A 23096-nucleotide genomic window follows, 5' to 3' on the forward strand; every position below is an offset into this window, starting at 1 on the left:
TTCTATTGTAGACATTTTCCCTGTCTTCCTTGTCCAATGACTTTTGGGGGAAGTGAAAGCTAGATTTGAGAGAGAGAAAGAGAGAGACATTTCTCTCTAGAAGCAAAGACATAAAACAGCATTTTTACCCAGTTCTATAGTCTGTACTTCTGAATGCTAGAAATGAGATTTTCTGGCAATAATCTAAATAGCAACAGGTGATATAAATAATATTATTTTTTTCTGAACTCAAATATTATTGCATAGGATATAAATTCAAATTGTGAGTGTCTCGCTACCTAAAACTTGGCAAGGAAGAAAAATTGTATTTGAATATACTTCAGGAATTAATATTACGGAATAGAAGTTTTCCTCATAGTAAACTGAAAGTGAATAAATTGTGTTTAGTCTCCTTGGAATTGATAGCTGTAAATAAGTTTCTTGATGGTGAAACTCAGAAAATACCACATGGGGTCCACATGGGGATGCTGAGGGGGGGTGTTAAAATTTATTTTCCCCTTTGCTTTTAAAACATCTGTAGCAACCCATTCTATTAATCCTAATATAGGTGCAAAAATAAAATACATAAATATGTATGTTTTCAGTGACTTTGGGGTCAATTGGTTTACACTGAAGCCATTACTTCTTTCCACTAAGTATGGTGAGAGCAATTAAGTCTTAAAGCATTTAGAGTTTCTCTGTCAGCTATATGGCACAACAATACCAACACTGACTACAATTTATTCCTTAATTGAAAGCTATTTTCCTTAGCATCTAGCTCTTTACGTTCTCTGGGCCCATATGAATTACATTGGTTTGGCCTGTGACTCTGTGCTGGTTCACAAACCATAGTAGCAGTAGTAGTAGTAGTATGGTTATAACCTGCCCTTCCCAGAGGGCTCAGGTAACAACTTCTTGAATCATATTTTGTCTGCATTAGGTCATTCTTAACGTTTTTTTTCTTTTGATTAATTTACAAGGGCATATTTAAAGCTGAGACAGCCAGTTCTTCTGTTTGGAGGCACCAATTGGTGACTTAGTGGTATGCTATCTGCTTGGATGCAGAGGTTCAATCCTTGGTATCTCCAGTGAAAACATCTGGCAGTAGATCATGTGAAAGACCTTTGCCTCAGACCGTGGAAAGCCCCTGAAGAAGAAGAGTTGGTTCTTATATGCCGCTTTTCTCTTCCAGGAGTCTCAAAGCAGCGTACAATCCCCTTCCCTTTTCTCTTCCTGCAACAGACATCCTGTGAGGGAGGTGAGGCTGAGAGAGCCTAGTCCGAACAGCACTGTGGGTGCTGTGATGAACCCAAGGGCACCCAACTGGCTGCATGGGGGGGGGAGGGGGGAATCAAACCCGGCTAGCCAGATTAGAAGGCACTGCTCTTAACCACCACATGTTAAGATGGTAGATGGTACTCACTTAGATGGACTGCTAGTCTGAGTAGACAATATTTTGATGGACAAAGGGTCTGATTCAGTATCAGGCAACTTCTGGTATCCATGTAAGTTCTCTCACATATGCAGAGACATTTGTCTTCTTATCGGTGCATGGTCTGGTTTTGCCGCTTTCATCATCCATGCTTAGACCAGCCAATTCACTGTTAAATAACTCTGTTCACAAAATTACATTGAGCATTTGTACAATATGTGTACAAGGTACAGTTGAGTTTTCTTTTTAGATAGAATCGAATAATTTCCATGCTGCATTCAACACATATACAACCAGGGTCAGTTTATCCATGCAGCACATACTACTGGCCCCACACTTCCAGGGCCCCCGCACTGTGCCACCCCCCCCCCGCCCATTGAACAGGTCTTTCTCCTTCCCCCTTTTCCTTCTTTGACAGTCTGAGTGGCATCCCTTTCCACAGTGGGGACCCCCTCCACCCCCCAGTTTGGCTGCTCCCACTGCAATTGTACTCTGCTAGGGCCCCACGAATCCTTAAACTGGCTTTGGTGCTATGGGCACTATAAATCCTTAAACCATTCCTGTGTACAACTGAATGTGTGCTTTAATACCAGATTTGACCAGAGACTGGTCACAGATTTCATTGGTAAATTAAATGAGCATTGGTTCTTTTTTGCAAACACATGTCTGCATATGCACGCAGGATATATATTCAGTATAATCTGTGAACAGGGCTATAGAGTAATTCAGTTCTGTGAGATTCCATGTACATAGTTGGCACGGTATAATAATAATAAAAAAATAGTTTTGTTTTCATTTTGCAACGTCGTGTTTTCTCAGAGCCCTTCCCGGAAACTATAAAACGCTGCCAGCCTAAATGTGGCAGGCTGCATGTCCAAAATAAGCTCAGACTTTAAAATTGTCACCCCATACAAAGTAAAAATAAACCAGAAGCTTATCTGCTTATATGCATGATTCCTCCATTCTAAGCAGCTTAACCCAAGAATGAAGAACATAACACCACTACGCTGTTGGCATTCATTATTCCTGACATATTTTACCCAAAGTGTCAAAGATTTCAGGCTCTGGCTCCAAAGTGGAACCTGCTTTGTCTTGTGATTTTTGTAACTCTAATTGAAACACAGAAAATGAGTCAAAGTGATTAACATGTAATAAAAGAGTTTTGAAATGCTAGCAAAACTGGGTACAGCTTGCAATGACTTGCAATTCAGCGCAAAAGTCAGGCAAAAGAACTGCCATTGTCATTCATTTATCTGTAGACTTGACTTCATCAAAGCCTCTTCATAACTATGTTTAATTAAAGAGTAGATTCAAGTGGATAGCCATGTGGGTCTGAAGTAGCACATAAAAAGTCCTTTAAGACAGGGGTAGTCAACCTGTGGTCCTCCAGAGGTACATGGACTACAATTCCCATGAGCCCATGGCAGCATTTGTTGGCAGGGGCTCATGGGAATTGTAGTCCATGTACCTCTGGAGGACCACAGGTTGACTACCCCTGCTTTAAGACCAACAAAGATTGAATAAAAGGCGTGAGCTTTCGAGTGCATGCAAAGCTCACGGCTTAAATAAATATTTAATGGTCTTAAAGGTGCTATTGGGCTCTGATTATGTTTAATTAAAGAGTGTGGTTCAAGTTGCATCAGTTTCAGTCCCATCACTTACAAGTGATTATAGAGGATTCTTTTAAGTGACCCACACATTTAGTACAATCCTAAATAGAGGTATGCTCTTCTAAGCCCATGGACTTCAATGGACTTAAAAGAATATAATGCTACTTCTGACTGTACAGTAAATCTCTTTTGAAAAGGAAACCCTAGTAAAATCAATATCATTGAAATGATATTGAGGGGATGAATACATTAATTTCTGGTGGTGTAAAATTGTCATAGCAGAGGTGGGAAGGTCTGTGCCGAACAAGGGGCACCTCAAGTTCCCATGAGTGGATGAGGGGCTGTCCTTTCACCCATTGCTGTATAGTGGCACAGGGGAGAAGACCAAAACTACACTAATGTTTACACATGCCAAAACAGGTGTCTTCAGCACTGTCATAAAAGAAAAGTAATTGCAAAGTTAGGTTTAAATACTGTCCAGATAAGATGCAGTCAGTGCTAGAAGGGGGTGTGCCATGTACAACCAAAAATACTACAGTGGGTTTTCTGTGGCAAAACAGCACCACACACAGAATCAAAAAAGAAGATAACTTTTTTTTGCAGTCTTATTGCAAGTTTTTCTGCCATGCATAATATCCCCAGGAATTCCCCAACCCAGAGATGTCAACCCGGTTCATTCCTAGCCCTTTTCCCCTGTAGGGACTCAGTTTGACCTGTGTAATTTCTTCTTCCCTCCCGTGTATTGTCGTAACAACCCATCACAATACATAAGCCACATTTGCGTTTCTCCTTTGTTATTTCAGCTTATTCCATTTTTAATAATTGATTTATAATATTTGTTTATAAAAATAACTAACATATAGAAAACATTGCAACTGATTAGTCCCAGCTTCAGGCCATCTCTGTGCTGTCAACTGGGTTGCAAGATTGGGATTGTGAAATACCTGGAAATTTGGTGGATGAAGCAGGAGTGCCAGGATTTGGGGCAGAGAGGGACCTCAGTGGAGCATAATGCTATGAAGTCCATCCTCCAAAACAGCCATTTTCTCCAGCAGAACTAATCTCTTTAGTCAGACCTGTAATTCTGTGGTATCCTCAGGTGGAACATGGGGACTGGCATCCCTAGGTGTAAAAACTATTTCACAATGCAAAGAAAAACTTCTTTGTTGTTATACTTGGTCTAAGTATTTTGAGTGAAAATATTTGTTCAGTGATCCAGCAGAGCAGATGAACAATTTATATGCTCTGTATAGTTGATGGATCCACTACTGCAGGCAAGACTTCTCTTGCAACAAGGTGCTATATTCATACTATTCATTTCCTTCAATCATTGTTTGAAATAACGTTTTTCACAGCTCTGGCTTTTCCCTTTGTCATCCTTCAGCGATAAAAATACATAAGCCCCATTGAAGATGTAAGAGTAATGTCTCCATAGCAACCCTTCTAATACTGTGATTTATGAATGTTCATAGGCCGACTTTACAGAATGAGGAGCTGGTTGAATGCCAGCTCATTCAGCTGCGAAAGTCCCTCAGACTGGCTCTGGCACACAGAGAGATAACTAAAGTTTTCTAAACTTTATTTGTTGTTATTTTGGTGTGCACCTTTGCCACCCGGGCAGCTCAAGGAAAGATTCCTGCTCTCCTTTTAAAACCTCTATTAATCTAATTGACCTTTGAGCAGCCCTGAAAAATCTATTGCTTTATAGATTTGCTTCAGAGGGAAAGAATGTGTTTCTTAAAATAATAAGATCCCTGCTAATACTTGAAAAAATGTTGAAATAATCTGTAATGAATTCTGTGGGGGATAAGAATAAGGTACTGTGTTGCATGGTCCTTGATTATTGTTCCCAACCACTTTTTAAAAATCACCCTATTCACTATATTCTATCTCCATTCATAGAATCATAGAGTTGGAAGTGACCTCCAGTGTCATCTAGTCCAACTCCCTGCAGAATGGAGGAATAACAATAGTGCAGATAACAATAACAACGTGCAGATATATATTCCAGATATAATAGGTTATTTATTCTAACCTTAAATGTGATGCTAGGAAACTGATAAATATGCTCCGTAGAAGTTGGATTTAGGGAGTTTTATGCTACTATTGATAACTATTTTCTTCTTTTGCATTTATTATGTAAATATGTGAATGTCAGGTACATGAATACTGTGTTAGATTCTTTCAGTGCTACTGATACAGATAGACTTCAGGATAAGCTTGCAAATTAGAGAGCCAAACAATTTTTAAAAACCTTGCAAATACCAAGTTTATTGCTACGCTAGGAACTAATGGTGCCTCTATGATTAAAACGAAGGAGGATCACATCCTTACACGTTTTCTTTTCAACGCAGAGTGTTTTCCTCTTAGCTATGACAGTAAGTTGTCTGCCAATGAGTCAATGTGTACTAAGGTTAGAAAGTGTAGTCTGTTACCTGTACTGAGAAACGGCTCAGCAAATACTATTATCATTGCCTAAATCCAGACATTCTGGCTCAGTGTTTTATAGATCACTTTGGGAATTTGGTAATGACCTCTTAGCCTAATGTTTGTTCTCTCCAAATTATATTCTTGTTGAACATGTGGAGGAAACTTGCTAATTATAATCCCAAATGACAAGGACAATAATCATTCTTGCTTCTCTTTCATTTTAGATGTTTGAGTTCATGAACTTCTTGGCTGAGAATGTTATCTTCTGCTACATGGGATTAGCACTGTTTACTTTCCAGAATCACATCTTTAATGCACTGTTTGTCTTTGGGGCATTTGTATCCTTTGTTTCAAATATCATATATATTGTCTGAATATATATATTGTCTGAATATATATATGCTAAATTTATTTATTTGTACGACATAGCTATATAGTTAATTCATTACTTGTGTGTAGACTTGTGGGTATTGCTCTGAGCCCATTATGGGAGACAGATGGTATAAAAATCCCAAAAATCCAATATTTGGGCACCGAACCTATGCAAGGGATTATGGACTCAGACTGGAACTCATGTTTCTTTTTCTTTCTCTAGATAGCAGCTCAAAAATATAGATTGTGATACAGAACTATCCCTTGTAAATGAGGTCCCATACTAAAAACATCCTTATAAGCTAGTCATTATCAAACTTTCTGCCTGGAAGAAACTCTTTCTATATCACTGTATCAGCCAAGGAGATCAACATTTTGGCTTCTGCAGAGGACTGGACATGGCATACCAACTGAGATCCCCAACTGTGATCAGGATCTCCTGAAGTTATTTTTGAAGTTTATCACTGCCATAAAGAGGGGCACACACTTAAATCCTAAGCCTTCCTACCTTATAGGCTTCCTTATCAGTATTCCTTTCCTGGTGAAGTTGATATTTGCTTCAGAGAAAGAAATATTGGAGCAAATTCGGAGCAATTTACACTATTAATTAGCGGGTTCTCAAAAAAATAGAAGGATAACATTAGTGTTTCATTAGGGCACTGCATCCCCATATGCCCTATTCATACTCCCGTACACTAAAAATGAATTACAGCAGTGTACATAAAGAAAAGCATTATATTTTATCCACTGACAACCCGTATCACACTTATATTTAGTGATCTATTCCTAAATCGTTTAAAATGAGATTTAAAATAATGATCTATGCTTCAACAGTTTGCAAAAATACTTTAGCCTATGGAGTTTAAGGGGACAGTTTGTTATGTAATTGCCATTTTATCATGCAAGCAGTATTCAAACCTCCATATTTACAGCAAAAATTACCTAGATACTAGCCCACTGAAAATTATGCCTGACTTTTATAGTTACACAGTGCAGAGTGGCTATTCTCTTTGGCATATATGCAAGACGTAATAACATATTATTTACTCATTTGGATCATTTATATGCTGCCTCTCCAGAGACCTGCCTGAGGTGGATTGCAATGTAAAAGAAAAAGCAACAGCAAAGAAATCATAAAGAGAACTATCAAAATTACCAATATTTTATCCTCCAAGAAGCTCAGCATGCAAGGTTCTCTCCCCACACCTTATTTAAAGGTAAAGGTAAAGGTATCCCCTGTGCAAGCACCGAGTCATGTCTGACCCTTGGGGTGACGCCCTCTAGCGTTTTCATGGCAGACTCAATACGGGGTGGTTTGCCAGTGCCGTCCCCAGTCATGACTGTTTACCCCCCAGCAAGCTGGGTACTCATTTTACTGACCTCGGAAGGATGGAAGGCTGAGTCAACCTTGAGCTGGCTGCTGGGATTGAACTCCCAGCCTTATGGGCAAAGCTTTCAGACGGCTGCCTTACCACTCTGCGCCACAAGAGGCTCTTCACCTAAGGCTCAGAGTGGCTCACAACATATGATAATATACATAAATCCATATAAATACATGAGAAACGTTTTTAAATCAGTACACGTAATTTAATTTGGAAGCCCTATCAAGTCACCACCATTCTCTCTGACAGGAGAGGGGAAACATAAAGTGCTAATTTGGGCAACAGTTTTACTACTAATCAAGTGTTTTCAGTAGGGAGGCCAGATATTTTCTGTGATGGTCCTAGGCCTTAACCATTGGCTTGATGGAACAGTTCTGTTTTGCAGGCCTTGCAGTATTGTTTAATGTCCCGCAGGGTCCTGATTTTGCTAGGAAGAGCACCATCAAGCCCAGGCCCTGGCTCTGGGTGAGGCCAATTTAATTTCTCTGGGACCGGGGACCTTGAACTCAATCTTAGAGGGTCTGTCTCTCTTTGCAGAGATGGGGGGGCACTTCCTCTGCCACCACCTGCATCCATTTCCTGGCTTGTCCTGCCCATTACAAGCTTGGTGAGCAAGGAAGTGGCCAAGGACCTCTGCAAAGAGAGATGGGGAGGGTGTAATGCTCTAGTGTCATTTTCTCCAGGGAAATTTTCTCCAGCCATTTTCTCCAGGGAAACTGATCTCTGAAATCTGAATATGTCACAATTCTGGGAGACCTTCGGGCCCTAGCTGGAGGTTGATAACCTTAGATTTAATGTTCCCACTAATACTGAAGCTAGTGCTAGGGAATACAAGATTGTCGAAAGACAGAAACATGATGAGAAGTGTGACAATTGGTTTTTGTCTATATGTTCCTCAAGTCTTAACAAGAGATAATACATCTGAAAGTTGCCTCAGAGGTTGTCCTCCTCTCCTTGCATACACAGCATGGCTCAAGCTTTTAGAGGATAAAGTAGGTCTCTGGTAGATGGAATAAGGTCTTAGAGGAAAGATGTTATCAGCAGGATATGTGTATACAGTTAAGAACTGTAATTTCCCTCCCCCTTTTTTTGTCTGAAACATCTTTATTTTTATCTAAAATGGATATTAACAGAACTTTGGCTTTAGATGCACAGAGGGATAATGAAAAAAAACAACATCATTTTCTGAGCCCTACAAAAATAGTCAAAAAGGAGGAAGAAAGAAACGAATGTGGAGAATATTAGATAGAGACAATCCGCATTGTGCAGAAATGAGGCAGTAATCATGTCCTGAAGTACATTTATGCTTTCTGTATCTACTGTTTGAGGAAATAATACAGTTGGCGTCTGAACAATTTATAGTGAAGGGTTCGTAGAAAGATTGAGGGAGCTGTCATTTCGGAGGTGATAAAGATGGAACATGAATCCAAAGAGGTTGCAGTGGTGTGGTGTGGGCGGTTTCAAGATGAGGCCATAGGAAACTTTGGAACTGAACAGCTTTTTTTGTTCTGTGGAAGGTTTAATTCAACTATATATAAATATTATGTATTAAAATACATATAAAAATACTGATTTTGTTTCTAATTATAGTCAAGTGGCAACTATTTTAGAACATGTTGGACACATCATTTGCTATTGGTTCCTTATTTTCCTCAGTTTCTTTACTTAAATGACATAGGTGGCAGTTTTCATAGCAAGAGCTTGCAATATATATCCCCTTTCCTTCGTTCTCAACCTGGGCCGAAAACAAAAGATTCCTAGGAACTTTCAGCATATGATGATGTTCTCAGGTAAGTGGATTGCTTCTGCCATAGTGTCACTTGTTGAAGAGAGAATGGTAGTTAAAAAGTATAATTTTCATGAAAGGAGACAGGACACATATTAGCATTCTTTACTAGACAGTGACACGTTGGCTGTTCCACTAACTTCAATAGGAAGATTAATTATCTCTTCAGTAAGCTTTGCTTCTTCTTTGATGCAGCATAGTGATGTTTTTCATCATTTTAATCCCCAAGGTCCAGTCTGTCCATTATGGAAGTTTATGAAGTAGACTTGAAAGCAGTAAAGGGAAACTAATTCAGTTCTGTCCTAAGTCAGTAGTCTCCTTTTCTAGACCATGTATGCATTGGGAACTTCACTTCCCCAGCTCCTGTGCAGGAGCACAAATCGGGGGTGGATGAGGCACACTTGGCCAAATACTCCCCCATGTGGGTGCAGGAAGAGGTGGGGCAACCTGCCACAACTAAAACTCTAGCCTGCAGCCTGGCATGAAACCTCCAGTGCGTAAACGGTCCTAGAATGGCTACCTCACCTCTTCTTTACTCTCATCTCAGCTGTTCTGAGAGAAGTAACCCTCTTATTTATAATGTTGTCAGGCATTGCTGTGGGGGAATTAGAGGTCATTTAAGAAACTTCCCTTGATGGTGGCGGACAATGCAAAGCAAGGGAAGTATAATTCCCTGACCCTTCTGGAACATACATTAACCCATGCCCAATTTGTATGATTTTTTCACTTTAACTAAAAGACCAAAAATGTATATTAATCTCTGCCTGGAGCACTCATGTCACATATTCTTTGGTTGCATTTCACACCACCCACATACAAAATTGTTGGTACCCATGAAAACTGGCATGATAAAAGGGAGATTAATAAGGATGGGATGTAAATGCTTGAATTGTTTGCTATTTTTTAAGAGGAAGAAACATCGGGCTATATTGTTAAATTTCTGTTTACTTTAGTACATCAGCAGTTGGAATTAGGGATGGGCACAAACCAGTTCATGAGCCAGAATTCAGGCTGAACTTGGGTAGGTTTGGAGCTCAAGAAAGGCACATTCACCAAACATTTACCAGACTTTGGGCCACTGCAATTTGGCTGTTCAGGGACAGCCATTTAACCCTTAAAATTTGCTCCCCTCCCTCTTTAAAGTGGTGGGGAACAAGATCAAAGTTTTAAATGGCTGCCAGCCATTTAAATCTAACAACTCAATGGTGTTGGGTCCACCAGTCAGCTGTTCTATTTAAATGGCTGGCAGCCATTTCCCATTCAGTTTTGCTCCCCAACACTTCAAGGCAATCTCTCCTCCCTTTCTCCTGGCTGTGGCTAACCAAGGCCAGGAGAAAGGGGGAAAGGAATTTCTTTCCTAGGTGATTCCCCCCCCCCCCCCGCTTTTGTCACAGCTGTGAGAAAGGAAGAACCAGACTTACTGGTCTGGTTTTATCTGAGTGGAGTCAGTTCAGTTCAGAGCCACCCTGAATCCTGAATCATCTTTTTAAGGTGCCCAACCTCAGTTGGTTATTTCCAGATGAACTTCCACGGTACATATACTACATTCATACATTTTTTAAGGCAGTTCCTAGAGAGAAGACAAATTATTGTTAATTGTGCTTATTTTATGGTACTTTTGCTTATATTGGTTTTAGTGTGAATTATCCACTTCATCTTTTTTCCTTCCATTTACATAGATCATTTTAGTATGAAAAAATGTACAATTTTAAAACTTTAACCAGTCACTTTGAATTCTTGTTTCACTAATATAAAATTGTCCTAATATATACATGGAACAATCCACTCATATATATTTTGTGCATCACATCAAGACTGACAGTGAAGGATTACAGCAGAAGTTAGGAAATTATCAAACACAATTGTGTGTTGCCGCATTGGTTTATATATTACAGCCATTTTGTGTATCATCATCATACAATGAAAGCTAGAAACAAAGGTAGTGGCAATTCACTGCAGGGCCACAAAGGATATTCACATTTTCAATGGGGTAATCTGAGGGGAGAATACAAATTATATATTGTTTTGCTGTCAAGTCATAACTGACATACGGTGACTCTGTAGGTGTTTCAGAGGTGCTTTGCCATTGCCTGCTTCCAACCCATGATATTCCCTGGAGATTTCCCATTCAAATAGTAGCCTGGGCCAAGCCTGCTTAGCTTCCGAGATCTGATGGGGTGAGGTTATCCTGGGCTATCCAGGTCAGGGAAAATAGAAAGTCACAAATATTAATCCTCACATAATCCTACTACTCATCCATATCAGTTTCATTCTACTCACTTTTGGTTGCATAAGTGTTTTGGGAACCCCAGCTATTTGCATTGAGATTCACAGCATCCTGTGTCCCAAAGGAATGCATAGTGTAACAATCGTTTTGACCTACCCACCAGGATTTTCATTTCTTCCCTTTTTTACAAAATCTTCCCTTTTTTACAATTTTTTAAAGCACATAAAATATCTAAAAGGCTCATATAAGGATCAGGTCTTAGAGGTTAAAGCTTTGGTATTGTTCATTACTTATGAATAGGTGTATTATGCATGGCAGGAAACCTTGCAAAAAGTCTGTCCCAAAAGCCTTTTTTTTAAATTTCTGCATGTCGAGCTGGTTTCACCATGGAAAAGGCACCGCAGTATTTTTTATTATGCATGGCATTGCCCCCTCATAGCAGCCACTACATCTTTTCAGTGCACTATTTAAAATTAGCTTTAAAATGACTTTTCCTTTACAACAGTTGCCATGCTGACTTCAGTAAAAACCTTTACATGCATAATAGCCCATAGACACACCCGGAACCAAGCATCTTCAGTCCATATATAATGCTATATGTATAATGCTACATATAGTACATGTTCACTGGGACTACAATAGAAAGACTGTGACTAAGTTAAATGCGATGCTTCTCAACTGCTGAGCTTGTATGATTATGGCAGGAATCTACAGTCATTGTCCTTGGAGTGGAGCCTTATTCAGGGAAGCAAAAGAAGTGATGCTGCTCAAACAAGATAAAATACTTTGTTCTTTTCTACATGACATCCTTTTTTGTTTTGGCTTCAGCTGTCATTGCCCAGGAATTTCCCCCAGTCCATTCCTGTTAATGAAATAATAATAATTGTTTTTGACAGAGAAACTTTACCATTATTTAAATTCTAAACAGACTCTCTGCATGATAACATGAACATTTAACTGTGTCCTGGAATGGAGGGGGACAAGAGGCAAGTACATATATATACAATGTAGGATCCTGGATTCTAAACATTTTTGGGTGGTAGCTGTGTTAGCCTGTAGTAGCAGAATAAAATTCAAGTCCAATGGCACCTTAGAGACCAACAAAAATTTCCAAGGAATAATGTTTAAGGAACTAACAGAGTTTTCAATGTTGAAGATGTACCTTGCAACCATTCAGCCTTCTGAGAAAGTGAACAAAACTGCACTTAAACATCAAACCCCGTTCACTAATCAAAATTCCGTTCATTGTGCTGCCTAGATGGTCCATAGTTTCTTGATTGGCATCAAACTAGTATTTCACACTAGGGTTTGTAGCTGATTTGTTAAACACTGTTTATACTTTTTGACTTGTGACATCTAAATTCACAAAAAGCATTTTAGGGAAGATTTCCTCCCTGCTAGAAGACAGGAGAAAGTCAGAAAGCCAGGTTACACACAAACTAGGTTTTCTTCCTTCTACCTGGTAGATTAAGCAGTTTTCACATGCCATGCTTTGTCTTGATGTCTGGATACCACCAAAATCTACAGTTAAGTATTTCTGAAATTGAGTTGAGAATGTAAAATAAATCCCAGAAATGAATGCTTTATGGATGTCGGATACACATCAAGTTTATTAAAATGTTGCTGTAAATTCCTTCTTAAAGGAAGATCTCAGTGTGAATTGTTAGCAGACTATCCACTAACTCCTGGAAATATGTTTGGCTGCTGCAATTTTTCCCCAGTCAGCATTCTAAATGTTATTGTATGCTATGAAAGAACCACTTTATGGTATTCTACATGCAGCTGTATTACACTGGTTGGAGAAACAAATCCAATATACCTTATTCTCCTCACTGGAGTGATGTGGGGGCTTATATAAAATTCATAAATATCTGTAAAGGGTTCCCAGCATCTCTCTTGAGTTATTGGTTTAATTTAAAGACCCTGCTCATTATACTGGGTTTACTATTTGCTGTGTTTTGTAGAAACCAATAATGCAAAAAACAATTTTATATGTGCAAAGTGCAGTTATTTCTTTTATACATCCAAGACACGGGAGGGGGTGCCTTTGTAAATGTGACAGACTACCAGCTCATGCTTAGCTTACTTATTACCACTCTATAGGGATCCTTTAATACATGGATCTGACTCTACTCCCACTGTTATCATTTTGCTGTTTTATTTAGGCTCCATAGGTATATAACTTCACCTTAGTTATTTCTTTGCAAATGCAATTCCACATTATCATTTAAAAGCTATGTGTCGTTAGGTACTGTTGTCTACAGCATTTAACATTTCTTTTACCAAAAAAAACCCCATTAGTTTGTGATTGGAAACATTTGGTCATTGGATATGGCTGATTCTGAACAAGGGTTTAAGTCCATTTGGTGTCAGATATTCATATATGAAAGAAACAAGGCTAGTTTTAAAGTCTTCATGCTGATATCAACATATCATTAGTGGTTAAAAGCCCTTGAACATAGGGGGCTGTAGCTTAAAGATCTTTTCTGATGTGGACTTATACCTGGTGCAGCTGGGGTAACCAGTTTATGGGCTTTGATGTGTCTAAACAGTGAGGAACTCTATATTGGCCAAATCATGCACAGAGTTTAGGACATGAAGCAGGATTTCCTCCGTGTTTCAGGCTCTTGTATCCGGTAGGTATGTTTGAAATTTGGGTAAGGGTTGAAGTGGTATCTCAAATATGACCCTGTTAAGTCAGATGATTTAGATGACAGGGGAATAATTTACCTGAGCAGCTGACCAGTTCAGGCAGTTTCAACAAAAACTGAGAATTGTCCAGATGGCCGATTCCACATGGGCAGTAAAGGCTAGGGCGACATCCATATGGACCTGGGGCTAATCCCCATGTCCATATGATGATGACACCAGGCCACCACCCTCCTGGCGCGGATTGGGCCCCAGAACCCCTGTACTAAGAGAATGCAGATTTTTCCACGTTCCCTTTCAGCACTTCATGGTGCTACAGGGCAGACCAGGACATTGTTCATTCCATTTGCATGGAACACAATCCCACTGTCCAGAAAGCTACAACACACATGCTGTGGAACATGCAGGTCCACAGCACTGCACCAGCAGCAGCCCAGAGTGGCACCGCTGGTGCGGAATCACCCAATGACTCCTTCCCTTGAGATTATGATGGAATTACTAGAGGGATATATTATGGAGATGATTCTATGGTCTCCAATTTTTGTCCAATAAACTTGAATCAGCTATTTATGGGAGGCCTAGAGGTTTTTAACAAAAGGCATTTAATCAGCATGCTCACTAGAGCATTCCAGCAGTTATACTGCTTCCATGTGATAGTGCCTAAGGGAATTCCTGACAGTTTCAGGGGACTCAGCTTTGATATCAAATTGTATATTTTAACCAGATCTCTGGCAGACATGTCAGAAGATCTTTGGAGGTCAGCAACCACAGGTGTCTTGGGTGGTGGTGTGGAGATGGCCTTGAAGGGTTGGAAAATACCTGGACACTTTGAGGGTGGAACCAGGATTGGGACCTCAATGGAGTCTAATGCTATGGAGTAGATATGTCATCTATAAATCTGTCTAACCCAGACAGGAAAGTCTTACAGATGATCAGAGGGAGGAGAAGAAGAAGAAGAGTTGGTTCTTTTATGCTGCTTTTCTCTACACAAAGGATTCTCAAAGCGGCTTACAATCACCTTCACTTTCCTCTCCCCTCAACAGACACCCTGTGGGGTGGGTGAGGCTGAGAGAGCCCTGATACTACTGCTCGGTCAGAGCAGTTTTCTCAGTGCTGTGGCGAGCCCAAAGTCACCCAGCTGGTTGCATGTGGGGGAGTGCAGATTCAAACCTGGCTCACCAGATTAGAAGTCCGCACACCTAACCATTACACCAAGCGACAACAGAAACCATGGGGACTTCCTTTCAATGAATTGTGGATTGAGGTATTATTAATAAGGTTCTACTCACCATGAGAAAAATGTTGGAACATGAAATACTTACTGATATCATGAAATCTATTTTAATAGGAGCAACAAACTTTGGGCTAAGCAAAATAGATTTTTCCCCTCCAGTGTCATAAAGTTTATTGCACACAAGTTATATGGATGGTATAGATAAAATGCTGTACTCCTATGAGGCAGCATAAAAATATAAAAAGGAAACAGTTTGTCATGGTTTCTTTTTTCCCCCTAAAGAGCGACATTCATAGATTTCTGAAATGTGTGTCTGAAGTAAACTCTGACCCTTTAATATTAGGTAACTGTGCTGTTGTTTCCTCCGTAATAAATCCACAAGGAATATGTTTTTCATGAAGAAATTATTTTAGGTAAAGGTCCTCTACAACGTGGTTGAGTAAACAGGTAATTCAACATCACACAGATGTTTGAATACATGTGTCTTGGGAAAAGATATAATAGCTCCTTCTTCCAGTGAGCTTTCAAGGTCACTTTTGATAGTATTTTATATCACAAGTATTTTACCTTCATTTTTTGGAGGGAAGGATGAGAAGACATGGAGTCACATATTTATGAGTTGTCTTCCAGACATTCAGGATTAACACATGAAACAAATACCAATGACATTGTAAATAACATTCTTTAATAATAATAATAATAATAATAATAATAATAATAATAATAATAATAATAATAATAATAATAATAATAATAATAATAATAATAAAGAACTTTATTTTTATAGCCCACCCTTCCCATGGGGCTCAAAGTGGGTCACATCAGTTGATAAAATACACTCATAAATAGCAATAAAATAACACATTAAAACAGTTAAAACATCTTGCATTACTCCATCCATCGGCCAAATTTGTTTAACTCTGAGGGGGTTTTCATTTCTTATATGAGTGGATCATCTGTAGGTGTTTCAACATATATTTCACCCAAGAGACCAGCCAATAGATATTATTAGGTGTTGTATTTCAGGCCTCAATGGTAGGCCTGGTGGAATAGCTCTGTCAGATAGGCCCTTACAGGATTTCATAATCGCCCCATTTTTGAAAGAAGGCTGTGAACCTTCTTTATACCAGGGTTCCATGTTATTTTGAGGCATTCAGGCTGATGAAGTTTGCTGCTTCTTAGTACACTGTGTAGAGCAGTGGTCCCCAACCTGCGGGCTGCGGCCCGGTGCCGGGCCACGAAGGCCATGGCGCCGGGCCGCAGCTCCCTCTCCCCGCCCCCCCCCCCCCCCGCAGTAAAAAACTTCCCAGGCCGCAAGCTTGCGGCCTGGGAAGCTTCTTACTGCGGGAGGGCGGGGAGAGGGAATCAGGGCCGGCCGCGCCCATGCGGGCGCGGCCCGATGCGTGGGCGTGGCCCGTGCGGGCCATGGGCCGCGCCCCGATGCTCTGCCGGTCCCCAACCTCAGAAAGTTTGGGGACCACTGGTGTAGAGCCTCTTGTGGTGCAGAGTGGTAAGGCAGCGACATGCAGTCTGAAGCTCTGCCCATGAGGCTTGGAGTTCGATCCCAGCAGCCGGCTCAAGCTTGACTCAGCCTTCCATCCTTCCGAGGTCGATAAATTGAGTACCCAGCTTGCTGGGGGGTAAATGGTAATGACTGGGGAAGGCACTGACAAACCACCCCGTATTGAGTCTGCCATGAAAACGCTAGAGGGCATCACCCCAACGGTCAGACATGACTCGGTGCTTGCACAGGGGGATACCTTTACCTTTACCTTTGGTACACTGTGTAAATGAAATAAAATTTACTCAGTGAGTATATTTACAATGCAGACTTGACTTGTAGGAAACTGGCTGCTAGGCAAAATAATTATTTATGTGATATGCTTTAAGAATATAAGTTTAAGAATACAAGAAGAGCCATGTCTTTGTATTCCTAAACTGGTAACAGCCATTTCCGGCCCCCCAAAGAATCTTAGGCATGATATTCATGTCAGGTAGGCTTGAAATCTTTAATGGAATTCTCAGCACCAATAGTAAATTGCAGTTCTCAGTATTCTGTGGAGAAAGCCATGATAGATAAACCAATATAAAAACCAATTAAATTTTGTAAAGAAGATGGGTCCTAATTAATGCCAGCATTCTCTCCTATGAAAGAAGGTGATCTTGAAAGGCTGCACCAAGCGTCCGCTCTATTTTTAAATTGTAAGATCACAGATGTGGCCAGTATGAAAGCAATTTGACAAATCACAGATTAATCTGAGAGAGAGCGTGTGTGACTGCCCCAAGGTCACCCCAACAAGCTGCCACGGTGGAGTAGTGATTCAGACTTGGATCTTTCAGATCCTAGTGCAGCATTCTAAACCAGGAATTCCCAACCTTTTTGTGCCTGAAGGCACTTTTGGAATTCTGACACAGCATGGTGGGAGTGGCCAAAAATAGCTGCCACAAAATGGCTGCTATGCAAAGCTAGCCATACAATGGCTGCTGCAGCTGACCTTCAGTCACCAGTGCTGTTATGGCGACTGCTGTCAAAGCCACATTTTTAAACACTTGCACAGCTAAACAAATCTTCAATGGCTTATCAGAACCTTGCTGTGCAAAAGCCCTATATAGCCTCACCCACTTTCTAGAAACAAAGATGAGCACAAGGAAAGGTGTGGGCACCAAGCACCATACTGGGGATCCCTGCTTTAACCACTAAACTATACTGGCTCTCTTGAAAGGTTTGAACCCTTTGAGCTATCAGATTTAAGAGGTCACACTATGTTGTTATTGATATTTGAAATCGCTTAAAATCTAAATCCCGAATATGGTCAGTTCCCACCACCACCTTTACCACATGTAAAACATGAGCTGTGTTTACTCACCAGGCTCACTGTTAAAATGATAGCTCAATATGGATAGCCATGTTAGTCTGTCTGCAGGAAAAGAAAAGAACAAGAACCCAGTATTGCCGTAAAGACAAGCAAAATTTGTGGGAGGATATGAGTTTTCATGAGTCACTGTACACTTCTTCAGATACCACAGGCCTTAAGATTCCCCAGAATGGCAACTTATCTCCAGGTTATAGAAATCTGTTTCCCTCGCAAAATGGCTTTGAAGGATGGACTCCGTGGCATTATACCCTGCCAGGCTGGAGTTGGCAACCCCACACTGACCAATTATGCATGGCAGCAGCTGCACCAAGCTGCTTCTGGAGCATTGTGGCATAGCAGCACAATCTACAATTTACGGGGGATGCACTGGGAGCATAGTAAAGTGGTACAAGCTGGTGTGCCACTTTCGGTGTCCCCGTGGAGGACATACTTTGGCGACGGACCAGCTTCATGCTGAAATGCATTCCCCTGGGGAACACTGCCACAGCACAATGCTTCTGCTATGGGGATAGTTGCAACAGGGTTTCATCTTACAGGGAGATCACAATCCCACCTTCCTGCAAAAGAGAACACAAAGCCCCAGTAGACCCCATGGTGCCATACAATGCCGCGAAGCTGGGTGGGGCTGATCTGGACCCTCCCCAGCCACTGTAGCACAGAGAGGAACTGAGCCTTACAGGTCTGGCTCTTCTTGTGCACACAGGCCTGCCCTAGCCTAGCCTCTGATGCCATGGCCATCTAATTTGAGCCAGGGTTGGGAGGGAGCCAGGATGGCAGCAACATTGTGCACACATAGGGATTAGACTTGCTGCACTGCCGCTACCAACCCAGCCTTTCTGTCCCGTGTATAATAGTTCATTCAGAGCTATCCTACCCATGCACTCCCCTTTTTTTTTTACAGTGAGATTACCTGACTGTTTTGCGGCATCACGTGACCTTTCCTAATTGTTTGTTGAAAATACCTTTTTTTTGCCTGTTTCACATTTTTATATTATGGGGTGTTAATGTAATTAGAATAATTTTTAAGACAGGTTAGGCTCTAGCTGGACAAACTGAATAGTGTGGGATATTGTTTAAGAATGTTTCCAAGCCCCCTGAAACATCTATTGGGGGGTGGGGAGGCTTCCCAAACCAAATTCACATGGCCAGGCAGGGAGGTTGGGGAAGGGATCTTCTCAGAGCTGGGTCATTATCAGTAGAGACCTAGTATTTAGGGTTACCAGTTGTCATCCCCCCACAGACACCAGCAGGGGATGAGAAGATAGGGTTATCAGATCCAGGTTAGGAAACGTCTGGAGATTTGGGGGAGCCTGAGGAGGACAGGGACCTCAGTGGGGTAAAAGGCCATAGAGCCTCAACTCTAAAGCATCCATTTTCTCCAGAGAAACTTGTCTTCATAGTCTGGAAATGAGCTGTAGCTCCAGGGGATCCCCTGGTCACACCTGGAGGCTTACATGCCTACTGGTATTATTCATTTGGGAATGCAGGCAAGGAAAATTTCTGTGTAGCCTTAATGTTCCAGTTGTTTAGAACTGGGACGGGACTGCCTGTAGTACTGACAAATCTTTAAGGCCACCTATAAATAGGGGAACAGAGACAAATAATTAAACTGAGGCCCATTCCACACAAGGATCAATGTGGCAAATTGCTTGCAGAAAGAAATAACGGAATTTAAAATAGTGGAATTTGGCGTAACCTGCCTTTGTATTGGATTCCTTGATTCCTCCTAATGTAGAGACCCATCTAGCTGGCAGCTGGCATGTGAGCTGGCGAGTCATCGTTGCCTTGCTCCCCCGAGTGAAAAAAAATCCCCCCCCCCGTGCACGGGCGCGATTTTTGGCCGAAAATAAAGGGAACTTGCAAACGGGGCTGTGTTGTGCTTGGTGACTTAGGGGAGCTTTAAAGCAGCTCTGTGGAGGGACTGCAGCCGGAGAAGCCTCGCTGGGTGAATGAAGGCTCGCTGGCTCCTTGCTCTCCGCTTGCTCCGAGAGAAAAAAATGGTGATCACCTCACTGGAAGTTCAGAGGAGAGAGCCAGGGGGAGGGACTTTGCTGAAACCGCAACAATGGAAACGCACAGAACTTTTTCGCTAGTGTTGCAGATTGTTTGCAAGAGTGTAGCGCTTTCCAGAGGGTGAATCCACTTTTGGCGATTTCCCTGGAAGCGCTACAACGAAGTGCTTTTCGCGGGTCTGTTTCAGGAGTGTGGCAGATTGTGTGCGACGTCTTGTGGAACTGCAAATTAGTAGCATTTAAAATTTGCCACACTCCTGCTACATTTAACTTGTACGGAATGGGCCTGAGATGTGACAGACTCAACTGGAATATCAGGAAACCAGGAAGTAAAGGGTTAATTTTTCACTGCAGCAGGGAGCTTGAGTGTTCCAATCACACTGATTGGCCAGAAAGAGTTGTGAGATAAGTTATATGAGAGCTGTATGCTGAGGGAAGTGGATTTTGACAGAAATTTGCATAGAGAGCTCTATCTGAGCCTCAGCTTTAAAAACATCTGCTCTGGGGAAGATTCTGAGGAAGATTGTGGACCACAATACTACATTCTTAATTTTTTAAAAACAAGTACCACCCCCCCACACACTGCAGCGAAGCCTTGCCACCCTGGCTCCCATGCAGGGGTACAATTCCAGGGTGGATGAGGTGTACCGGGCCAAAGGCTCCCCTGCATGGAGCCAGGAAGAGGTGGGGCAACTTGCCCCAAGGAAAACACCAGGCTATAGCCTGACACAACAGCCATCGTGTGATAAAGGTCTCAGAGAACACAGTCTTGACTAATGTGCCTGGATTATGCATAAGCTGAAAGCAGTTCTACACAGTCAGGAGAAGTGGGAATTATATTTGGCAGAATGATTTGGGTATTGGTGTGAGAATTTTAAATCAGGCCAAAGGAAAGGGAAAAAATAGGAAGAGAAGGATCCCTGTCTAGTTAAAAGGGGAAGTTAGTTGTGAGGATTTCCCTGGTCTGGTGTTGAAATATACTGCAATGGCCAACTCAGGAATTAGAGGGAAATTGGTGTTTCTAAAGAAGGAAGATTGGGGTGCTAAGAGAAGGTACCACCAGCCTTTAAAGAAAACCAGGGGAGTCCAAAGGAACTCAAATCCAGAAGTGTTTATGTAAACACAGAAACAAAGCCTCTCAGTACGAAGAATGTGGAATTTTCTGTCAGTGATAGGGTGGGACAGTCAGCTTTATTATTTTACAAAAACAGCTCAGTCAGTAAGGGAACAGAACTTTATTTTGAGGGATAAATTTATCTCAATGTGGGGAAGTGTGTACGTGGCTCATCATACAAACTTAATGCTATTTCTGGTTTGTGACCTTTTCAGAAGATGGGTGGGTAACTGGCCAGTGTCAAGATGCAAATGTAAAACCAAAGGTTTGTGTATATATCAGGGTAGAGCAACTGCTTTTCATGCAAGAGGTCCAAGGTTCAGTCCCTGACATGTCCAGTTTAAAGTATTTGGCAGGAGACAATGAGACTCCAGAGAGCTGATGCCAGTCTGAGTAGACAATACTGGTTATGATGAACCTATATTCTAAATCAGTATAAGGCAACTCAGTGTGTTTACATGTTCATCAGTGTTTACAGAATCACTTCCTAATCCTTGGGGGATGACCCTGAAGTGATCTTCAGAGCATTTATTCAAAAATACTGTACTTCAGTAGGAACATTCTACCTATATTTTTAGTATTTTAACACTTAGGTCTCTTTGAGATGTCTACTTTTATATTTATATTACAGTTTGACATGGTAAACTCAGACAATTCCAAGATGGCAGTGGAGGGAGTCATTTCAGAAAATATTTCCTACTGTGGGATATGAGGCATCACATCAAGCTAACACTAAGCCTGATTATGCATGGGCATGCTTCTTTGCCAGTCATGTGCCTTGTTCCTCTCCTTCCTCTCAGAGCACACAGTGAAGTAATATTCTTTTAACTGTGCTTATTTGTGTGGTACTGATTATTTAGCTAGAGTTAATTGCCCCATCAGCTACTGGGATTTTACACTTGGATGAAATCCTGGTTTAGAATCCCAGTATGGGAGAAGAAAACAAACTCTGCTTTAGCCAAGCACCTGTATTTATACATTAAGGGTAACATTAAGGTTTTGAAAAGTGTTTTTCCCCATTTCATTCTCCACAAAAAGAGCAGGGAGAAAGAAAGAGGGCATGAGCATAGTAACAAACTGGGTTCGCATTCTCAGGTGTCAGGACCATCGATCCTGACTTCTGGGCCCTTTTCCCTGAGGCCAGGTGAGTTTGGGTTCATGGGGGTTACCACAGCCACCTGGAGTGGACAGGGAGGACAACATACAGAAGCCATGGCTAAGCTACCAGGTCCAGACTCCTCAGGAGGAAACCAGATGGGGGAGTGAAGGGCAGCATGCAGACATCCAGCCACACCAACCACATTCACCAAACCAAGCAGGCCACCGAGCACAAGAAACAACAAGGAGAAGCAGGGCACAAATTTTGTGTTCTATATCTTTATTTCCTTTGGGGAACATAGGGGAAGAGGCAGGTCCCAGACCATTTAGGACTGTAAAGATCACCACCAAAACCTGATCCAGTCCTCAGTCTGAAACCAGTGCAGCAGGGTTGAATACTGGTCCCAGTAAGGATGCAGCTGCATTCTGGATGAGCTGAAGTTTCCAAGGCAGCCTCAAGGGCAGCCTTGCATAGAGTGAGTTGCATAGTCTAATCTGGAGGTGATCATTGCCTGCATCACTGTGACTAGGTCGGGTGGCAATAGGGTGGAGAGGATAAAATACCTGGCAGGCAACATTTGTGACCTGGACCTCCATAGATAGCACTCCTGATAGGAATGACTGCTTGTTGCAGGGCAGATGTCTTTCAGCACTGAAACATTTTGCTGCTGGCATGCAATTTTTTGTGGAAAATAAGTAAATTTTAAACCAAACCTGCAATGCATGAAGTGGGGGGAAATTTTCAGATTCTGAGTAAGAGGTTTTCTTGTAAATTCATTTTGTAATGAACATCAAAACTACAGACAAAACCAGTTTTAATAGGGATAGGGGGATGTGGAAGAATGGGAAGGTAACCGTGGGGAATGAAAATGGAACTTTCAGGCAGTCTTTAGTC

General features: G+C 41.4%; 1 protein-coding gene across 1 annotated transcript in view; it reads left to right on the top strand.

The window, feature by feature from the left end:
* SLC9A9 (solute carrier family 9 member A9) overlaps positions 1-23096 on the top strand; it is a 303560-nt gene that overhangs the window by 142868 nt on the left and 137596 nt on the right. Inside the window, exons 10-11 of the mRNA XM_077348768.1 lie at positions 5676-5789; positions 8884-8995. Of these exons, the coding sequence (XP_077204883.1) occupies positions 5676-5789; positions 8884-8995 (226 nt within the window). The remainder of the gene's footprint in view (positions 1-5675; positions 5790-8883; positions 8996-23096) is intronic.

This window comes from Paroedura picta, chromosome 8 (genome assembly GCF_049243985.1).
Source record: "Paroedura picta isolate Pp20150507F chromosome 8, Ppicta_v3.0, whole genome shotgun sequence".
Lineage (NCBI taxonomy): Eukaryota > Metazoa > Chordata > Lepidosauria > Squamata > Gekkonidae > Paroedura > Paroedura picta.